At 55.1% G+C, this 8,976-nt stretch overlaps 1 protein-coding gene across 4 annotated transcripts; it reads right to left on the reverse strand.

Annotated features, from left to right (window-relative positions):
- Window positions 1-2,730: 2,730 nt before the first annotated feature.
- Window positions 2,731-7,595, reverse strand: TMEM134 (transmembrane protein 134). 4 transcript variants are annotated; one of them, XM_017857256.1, is made up of 7 exons: window positions 7,337-7,589; window positions 6,354-6,418; window positions 5,832-5,921; window positions 5,643-5,719; window positions 3,439-3,483; window positions 3,186-3,239; window positions 2,731-3,080 (listed from the first exon to the last, which is right to left on the reverse strand). In XM_017857256.1, exons 1-7 carry the CDS (start codon window positions 7,508-7,510, stop codon window positions 2,998-3,000), a joined length of 588 nt encoding a protein of 195 aa, XP_017712745.1. In that variant the 5' UTR covers window positions 7,511-7,589; the 3' UTR covers window positions 2,731-2,997. The 4 variants fall into 4 exon arrangements, with proteins under 4 accessions (XP_017712745.1, XP_017712747.1, XP_017712744.1 ...); XM_017857258.1 differs by lacking the exon at window positions 6,354-6,418 and having other exon boundaries at window positions 7,337-7,574; XM_017857255.1 differs by having other exon boundaries at window positions 2,733-3,080; window positions 5,643-5,921; window positions 7,337-7,595.
- Between the last annotated feature and the right edge of the window lie 1,381 nt (window positions 7,596-8,976).

Below are 8,976 nucleotides of genomic sequence, written 5' to 3' on the forward strand. Positions count from 1 at the left end.
AAAAAAAAAAGCAAATCTTATTAAAAAAAAGAGCTGCTCACGCAACTCTGCTGTCGAAGTTTGTAGTGCAAAGTCAAGTTATCAACAAATGAGTGTGGCTATGTCGGAAATTTAATAAATAATAGTAAAACTTCATTTATTGACATGGAAATTTGAACATTATATAATTTTATGTTATCAAATCTTATTATAATTTGACTTTTCTCCAACCATTACAAAATATAAAAACCATTCTGTGGACTATACCTTGCTGATCCCTAATGCAGACTTCTAATGATGGGAATCACAACTTCTGAAATTGCTTCCTGTTAGGATTGTAGAGGCACCTCTGGTGAGGCAGCTCAGGGGTTGGAGACCAGCCTGGTCAACATAGTGAAAACCTGTCTGTACTAAAAATACAAAGATTAGCTGGGCATGGTGGCATGTGCCTGTAATCTTAGCTACTGGGAAGGCTGAGGCATGAGAATCGCTTCAACTGGGAGGGAGAGGATGCAGTGAACCGAGATTGTGCCACTGCACTCTATCCTGGGAGACAGTGAGACTCGTCTCAAAAAAAAAAAAAAAAAAAAAAAGAAAAAAAAAAAAGGAATGATAAAAGTTGTTAGTTGTGATTCTGTGTTGTGTTAATTGCCATTTGTTCATATTCAATGGTTTTGTCATTTTCCTTTTCCTATGTTTGTTCTATTTATTGAAATGTAATTGTATGTCTAATGAATCTGATAAACTGTGGGCTTGTATTCTGTATTTTTATTGTTTTTTTGAGACAGAGTCTTGCTCTGTCGCCCAGGCTGGAGTGCAGTGGCGCAATCTCGGCTCACTGCAACCTCTGCCTCCCGGGTTCAAACGATTCTCCTGCCTCAGCCTCCTGAGTAGCTGGGATTACAGGTGTGCCCCACCACACCCGGCTAATTTTTTTGTATTTTTCATAGAGATGGGGTTTCACCCTGTTGGTCAGGCTGGTCTCGAACTCCTGATCTCGTGATCTGCCTGCCTCGGCCTCCCAAAGTGCTGGGATTGCAGGCATGAACCACTGCGCCTGGCCTCTGTATGTTTTTTATTTCATTTTTCTAGTTTTAAAAATTTTTGTTATTTTTTTTTTTGAGATAGATCTCACTCTGTCTTCCAGGCTCGAGTGCAGGGGTGCAATCATGGCTCACTGCAGCCTCCCAGGCTCAGTGATCCTTCCACCCCAGCTCCCCAAGTAGCTGGGACTACAGGCGCCCCACCATGCCTGGCTAATTTTTGTATTTTTTGTAGAGATGGGGTTTTGCCATGTTTCCCAGGTTGGTCTCGAACTCCTGGGCTCAAGTGATCCTCCCACCTTGGCCTCTCAAAGTGCTGGGATTACAGGCACGAGGTATCGCACCCGGTTAGTTCTTCTTATGAAAGGACCGGGCCATGACGGATTAGAAATGAAAACTGGCCCTTTACCACAGCTAGTTGGAAGACCACTGGTTTAGGAGTTCCTGCATCCAATGGGTACCCCCAAAGTGCCTTGAATGGGGGTTGAGGGTGGGAAGTCTGTGGGGCCTGGAAAGGTGGGAGCAACAGCAGAGTCTGGGTGTCCATTCATCTAACTCAGAACCCTGAAGGCCCCGCTGTGTTGGGTGCTGCAGTGGTTCGTGGGACACATGTTTCGGTGGGGGAGATAGACTGTGCGGGCAGGTGTACCAACTGGGCTTCCCAACTCTTGCTCACTCAGCCAGCCTCTTGGTTGGCTGGTAGGGGAGACCAGCTCAGTGCTGGTTTCCTTCTCCCTCCCCCACAGTGTCATGGGAAGAGCCCTGGCCAGGGAGCTGGAGCCCTGGGTTATGTTTCTAATTCTACCTACCACCTGCTGGCTGTCCTTGGGCGAGTCAGTCCTCATCTGTAAAATGGGACTGAGGTAGTGAAAATTATAAGATATAACCCGTGTTCAGTGCTTAGCGCAAGGCCTAATGCCTTTTCTTGTTTTTCTTTTTTTTAAATAGAGTTGGGGTCTCACCATGTTATCCAGGTTGGTCTCAAACTCATGGGCTCAAGCGATCCTCCGACCTTGGCCTCTCAAAGTGCTAGGATTACAGGCTTGAGCCACTGCGCCCGGCCATCCTGGTGCCTTTTAACAACTTGATAACTGGTAGCTACTATGATCTCAGATTTCAGGCTTCTCAAAGATTCTGTTTCTTGATTCCTAAGATTCTGAAATGCTCTGATTTTCCAAAATTCTGCGATGGTTTGTTTCTAACATTCTGCATTTCCAAGTCTTTGATCACTGAGGGTGTCAGGCACGGCTTCCTATGCCCTCTGCCCCCAGGTTCTCCCAACCTCTGGGACTGGGAAGGAAGGCAGTGGGTGCAGGGGGCTGGGCTGCTGCCTTGGCATGGCCCACATTCAGGGCTGGCTGTGGCAGCCCAGGGCCCCAGAGCCAGGCTGGAACTAGGATACCAGCCTCCAGGCCCCAGGCCTGCGTCATCTTTGAGTGCTCTCGGCCAGGGCCACCAGACAGAGACGGGCTGGTTGAGTCATCCAAGGGTGGGGGTGGGGCAGGCTGTCCTGGCTGGCAAGGCAGACTTCCTACGCCCAGCTCTGCCCCTACCATGCCCCGTACCTTTGGGCAAGCCTCAGCATCAGGGCTGCCGCGCGCTCGGTGGCACTCAAAGCCCTTCAGCCTCAGGGTCAGTCCTTGGGAGGGGCTGTGGTCAGGCTGGTGGGCTGGGCTAGTGGTGACAGGGCAGGAGGACAGCAATTGCCTCTGGTGGAATTAACTACTCTTTTATTAGCACAAAATAACAGCAACCTAGCAGCCGCACGGCCGGAGAATAAGTTAAGGCACAGAGCAGGCGAGGGGCGGCTTTCCCAGGGCCAGGCCTGCATTCCCCAAACTTCCTGAGCAAACTCCCTAGGGGCTGGGGTTTCGAGGGCCCTGGAGGGCCTCTTCCCTTGAGATGAGGGGAACGGAACAGAGCGCGGGTCAGAGGGACGCCCACGTGGATGCAAGGAGTCCACGCTGCGCTGCGGTCACTTCTCGAAGTAGGGCAGGTAGAAGAACTGGAAGCCCCGGTGGCCCTTGACCGCGCAGTATATGAAGATCACGTGATAGACTGTGGGGCGGGGCCTGTCAGCGCAGAGGCCCCTCCCCTCCCCACGACCCCGCCCTCAGTCCCGCTCCGCGGCCCCGCCCCTTCCGCCCCGGTGCCCGCTCCCACCTCCAGGCACCAACAACAGGAAACCCGGCACGAAGAAGATGGCGCTGGATACACCTGCGGGAGGGACCACAGCCCAGTCAGGGCAAGGGAGCGGGGGTTGCGAGGCCTTCCGGGCTGCCTCTGACTGCCCGGGCAAGCCTCACTCCCAGCTGAAAAGTGGCCGTGTACTGCTGGGAGGTGGGAGGGCTTGCCGTGGACCCGTGGACACAAGACAGGGGTGTCCTCTGCCTGTGGGGGCGGGAGGGTCGCTCACCTGGAGAGGGGGTCGCCTCCAGTCCCACGCCGACCAGGATCAGCACTGCACACAGACGGAGCCGCGGGGGTGGGGGCAGGAGCAGTGGTGAGGGCGGGGGCTCCCACTCCCAGCCCGGCTCAGCCCTACACCACCTGAGCTGAAGGTGCCCTAGACAGAGACCCTCTCCAGGAAGCTCACCAAGCTCTGTTTCCAGAGCAAGGCACTGAGCAGGCCCTGGGAAGTGTGTGAAACTTGAGAGATTTTTATTTGCTCCTTGGGGTGGGCTTTTAGTCATTCCACAAACATTTATGGAACACCTACTGAGTGCCTGGTACTGGGAATTCCGCCCTGAAGGGCAGAAAAGATCCCTGCCCTCATGGCTCATCCTTAGTGGAGGAACCAATAAGAACCTGAAAGCTAACAGTACAGGTGATCGGGATATGGGGGGTAAGAAGAGGGCAGTGCAGGAGTCCTGGATCCCCAGTTACAAGAGGGATGGGGGAATGAGGAGCTGGACTTTGGACTCTGCAACAAGGCGGGTAGTAAGCCTGGGGGAATGGGGGGCCACCATGGACTGCTGTGTGCTTTGTGCATTGCCCCGACTACTTCAAAAAGGGTGGGCCAGGTGCGGTGGCTCATGCCTGTAATCTCAGTGCTTCAGCGAGCCAAGGCAGGAAGACTGAGGCCAGGAGTTCGAAGCCAGCCTGGGCAACATAGCAAGACCCCCATCTCTAAAAAAAAAAAAATTAGCCCAATCCAGGCATGGTGGCTCATGGCTGTAATCCTAGCACTTTGGGAGGCTCATTTGAGTTCAGGAGTTCAAGACCAGCCTAGGCAACATAGTGAGGCCTTGTCTCTATTATTATTTAAAAAAAAAAAAAAAAATTTCCCTAGTTCCAGCTACTAGGGAGGTTCAGCTGGGCGGATGGCTTGAGTCCAAGAGTTTGAGGCTGCAGCGATCATACCACAGCACTCCAGCTTGGGCAACAGAATAAGACCCCGTCTCCAAAAAAATAAAAAGGGCTGGGCGTGGTGGCTCACGCCTGTAATACCAACACTTTGGGAAGCCGAGGCACGTGGCTCACCTGAGGCTAACATGGTGAAACCCCACCTCTACTAAAAAAAATACAAAAAAATTAGCCAGGTGTGGTGGCGGGTACCTGTAATCCCAGCTACTATGGAGGCTGAGGCATGAAAATCCCTTGAACCCAGGAGACGGAGGTTGCAGTGAGCCAAGATTGTGCCACTGCACTCCTGCCTGGACAACAGAGCAAGACTCCTCCTCAAAAAAAAAAAAAGGTGGGGTATAGGATATGATGGGGGCTGAAACTCACTCCCTACACCCTAGAAAGGCCCTCTAAGGAGCTCTGGTAGCCCCAGACTTGCCTTGCTGGGTTGAGAGGGGACAAATGAAAGAACTTGGCAGCACTACCAGGGCCGGTGTGCAGCGGTGCTGGGAAGTGGCAGCCCCCTCCCATGCACTCAAACACCCAGAGAGGAGGCCAGATTGTGTGCTGGGGGCCTGGCTGGCTGGGAAGCCTTGGCCTTCCTGGAGAAGCGGAGAGATCAGCCAGGGTAGCAGCCACAGTTGGTCCCTCCTTATATGTCACTCGTGACCCCAACCCTGGATCCTTTCTGGGGACTCTGCCTCCTCTACCCCAAAGAACGAGGTGCCTGGGAGCCAGAGGACACCTGGTGTGAGATCTGCCTGCTCTGGACCAAAAGTTCCCCCATCTGAGCAATGGGTAGGAGAGGGGTGCTGGTCAGCGCTTAGATGCCAGATAAGGGGAAGTACCAGGTGCCCTGTGGCTCTGCACTGGCTGGGCACTCAGCATCCCTGAGCCCCTACACGTGGCTCTTCTGGGCACCACCTCACTTGCAGGACTTCTGTAAGGTGGGAAAATAAAACTGCCCTGCACCTTGCCCAAAGTAGACACAGAATAAATGGTAGCTGCTACTCTTCTGTCCTCTAATGGATTAAACAGGTTAAATTCTTTAAAAAAGGAAAAGTCTCTGGAGTGATAAGCCAGGTTCCATTTTCAGCTATGTGTGATTTCCTGACTGTGTGCCCAGGTTGCAAGGCCTCTGTCTCCTCACCTGTAAACTGGGGCTGTGATGATGGCAGCCAGCTGCCCCCTCAGGATGCTGGGAGGCTCAGTGTCAAGGGGGAGGCAGAGCCTCCCATGGGGCCCCTTTTGACTCCAACCCTCAGGGCCACTCACCCAGCCCCAGCAGCAGGAGCAGGAAGGAGGCCAGCACCACTCGACGGTTCTTCTGGATCAAAGGGTGTTGGGTCCAGCTGGGTGGCAGGAGAGCAGGGTGAATGTGAAGGAGGTGGAGGGAGGGGGTGCAGGAGGCTGCAGTGGTAGAGCCAGGGCTGCTTGGCTGGGGGCTTAGGTAGGCAGGCTCACCTGCAGCAGGTGTTGTAGGAGCGCTGGGTGCCGCTGCTGATGGTGCTAAAGGACCACTGGGAGCTGCGGATGGAAGTTCGGCCGGAATCCCTGCAGGACAGGCGCCCAGTGAGGGGCAGGGAGGCAAGGATGGGGTTGTTTTGGGACAGAAGTCCTGATGAAGTACAGGGTGTGGTGCAGGGACTGGAGCTGGCCCCTTGCAGAATAGTGGACTCTGAGAGGCCTCGGTGGGTGAGGATGAATTCAGGGACTGGAGATGAGCTAGGGGTTTCTTTAGGACAGGTGACCTGTATGAAGGTGGGGGCCAGACCAGACTGGGGGTTTCTGAAAGAGGTGAGTACAGCTGGGCACTAGGGTAGGGTAACCCTGCAGTATAGGGGACCCTGTGAGGAAAGTGAGGGTCAGACTAGGAATCAATAGGACGGGATGGAAGTGAGTGAAGTGGGGTGGGCGACTCAGCAGGGTCCCTGGGGATAGGAGCTGGGGCTGGGGTACAGGGTTGGGTCCCCACCTGGCCCTAACCTGGTACTGACTCCCCCATCTGGCTCCGGAGAGACCTGGGCTCCATCCTCATCGTTCTCCAGGTTCTGTTGCAGAACACAGGTCTCAGGGGGGTTGCTAGGCTGGGGCCCTTCCTCATCCCTTCCCAGGGAGAGAAGGGAGGCCTACACAACCATCTGCCTGGCCGCCTGGCAGCTGCTCACCTGGCCCTCCGCCCTCCCTGCAGAACGGGTTTGGTGAATCACAGAAACCAGGTAGGAGGTGGGTGGATGCCAGGGCTTTGGGGAGCAGGAGCCTGCACGGGTCCCAGGGAAAGGAGAGCTCCCAACTTTGGGTCAGGGTGGAGCTCTCATTCAGTGGCCTAGAATGAGAGCTTGGGAATTGGGGTGCCAGGGAAGGCCAGGCCCAGGGTTCTCAGGTTCAAGGTACAGGGATCTGGTCCAGGTCTCCAAGAAAAGCAGCCTAGGGTTGGTGGAGGTTTTCTGGGAAAATGGGGATTGATTTCTGATGTAGTGGAAGCAAGCAAGGACTGGTCATGTGAGAGGGGCTCCAGCTCTTAGGGGTGATGGTGGGATTAGGGTGAGGGCTTTCAGAATACAGAAAGGCGTGCGGGTTCCCATCAGCTTAGCTGGCCTGGGGCACAGGGGATGCTCCTGCGTGTGGGCAAGGTCTGGTTCAGATACAGAGGAGCTCCCCCAACCCAGCGGGGGCCAGGGGCGAGTACCCAGGCAGAGTAGGGAATCGACTGGGCTCCCCAGCTGGAGCTGAGGGATGAGCTCCTGGGCCCGGGCTGTGGACTCTTCCCGGCTGGCTGGGGCCCGGTATCGGAACTGGGAGGGCCTGGGCAGGGCTGTGGATCAAGAGTCACGTCCGGGGGTGGGGGGGTGGTCTCGCACTTCAGCTGGGGCCTCTAGGCAGATTCATTCCCGAGTTGAGGCCTTTGGGGCCCGGCCTAGGGTCCCGTCCGGCCGGGGACAGGGGGTGAGGTGGGCCGGGCGGTTCACCTGGTAGCGCAGCCGGGACTGCTTGTCCTCGTCAGCCACCTCGAACCGCGCCCGACGCTCGAAGTGCAGCGGCCCAAAGTGCGCGACCCCGCTGGACTCGGGTCCAGGGCCCGCGTCCTCCAGGGACAGCTCGAAGGCATCATCAATGCTGAACTGGGGCCGGGCGGCGCTCATAGCCCCGGCCCTCTCAGGCGCCGTGCGCCGCCGCCATCTGCGCCCACACGCCCAGCGTCGCCGCGGCCCCGCCCCCACATGCCCCGCCCCTCCGGTCCTGGCCCCGCCCTACATGCAGGCCCCGCCCCCGTTCGCCCTAAGCAGGCTAGAGCTGCCGAGCGCCGAGCGGGCTGATGGGTGGGAGCCTGTTCAAGACTGAGCGCGCCCGGCCAGTGACGCCACTCAGTGGCCGCCATGGCGAGCGACAGCCGATTCTGGGCTCTGACACAGCCCCCAGACCTGTAGGTGGGGGGCTTGGAGGGGCTTCCACGCCCCAACTTCCAGGTCCCTGACAGGGCCTTTTGCACCGCAGCGTGTTCCTCGAGTGCCAAGGACACTCCTGGAAACTGTTTCCCCACCTTACAACAGCCCTGAACCACAGGGGTACTCTCCCCATTTTTGCAAATGTGGAAACCGAGGCTCAGAGAGCTTATGTGTCTTCCACTTCTCCAGTCCAGTCTTCACGCAGCAGCCGAAGTGATCTTTTAAAACAAATCTTTTTATCTCTGTGTTATTCTTAAATGAAACCTTTTTAAAAAATTATGCTGCTGGCCGGGCTCGGTGGCTCACTCCTATAATCCCAGCACTTTGGGAGGCCAAGGCGGGTGGATCACTTGAGGTCAGGAGTTCCAGACCAGCCTGGCCAACAGGCGAAACCCTGTCTTTACTAAAAACACAAAAAGTAGCCGGGCGTGGTAGCGCATGCCTATAGTCCCAGCTACTTGGGAAGCTGAGGCAGAAGAATTGCTTGAACGCGGGAGGCAGATGTTGCAGTGGGCCGAGATTGAGCTACTGCCCTCCAGCCTGGGCGACAGAGCAAGACTCCGTCTCAAACAAAACAAAACAAAACAAACAAAAAACCTTCCCTTGGTTTTCCATTGCACTTAGAATAAAATCTGAACTCTTGGCAGGGCATGTCGCTCACACTTGGGGAGGCCGAGGTGAGTGGATCACTTGAGGTCAGGAGTCCGAGACCAGCCTGGCCAACACGGTGAAACCCAGTCTCTACTAAAAATACAAAAATTAACTGGGCACGGTGGCCTGTGCCTGTAATCCCAACTACTTGGGAGGCTGAGGCAGGAGAATCGCTTGTACCTTGGAGGCAGAGGTTGCAGTGAGTGGAGATACCACTGCACTCCAGACTGGGCAACAGAGCAAGACTCCGTCTCAAAAAAAAAAAAAGAACCATGGGGACTGGTGAGGGTGAGGGTGGAAGAGAGCAGAAAGCAGAAGTACTCTGTGAATTAGGTGGACCTGGGTTCAAATCCCCATTCTACCACTTGGAAGAATTTGGGACTTTGGCAAACCCCTCATTCATTTCTGCCGCAAGTATTTATTAAACATCTCTTTAGGGCCAAACACTGTTTTGGGCACTATAGATACAGTGGTGAATAAAACAGTGCAAAATGAGACAATTTCAAGTGCTG

This window comes from Rhinopithecus bieti, unplaced genomic scaffold (genome assembly GCF_001698545.2).
Source record: "Rhinopithecus bieti isolate Rb0 unplaced genomic scaffold, ASM169854v2 scaffold_44159, whole genome shotgun sequence".
NCBI classification, from domain to species: Eukaryota; Metazoa; Chordata; class Mammalia; order Primates; family Cercopithecidae; genus Rhinopithecus; species Rhinopithecus bieti.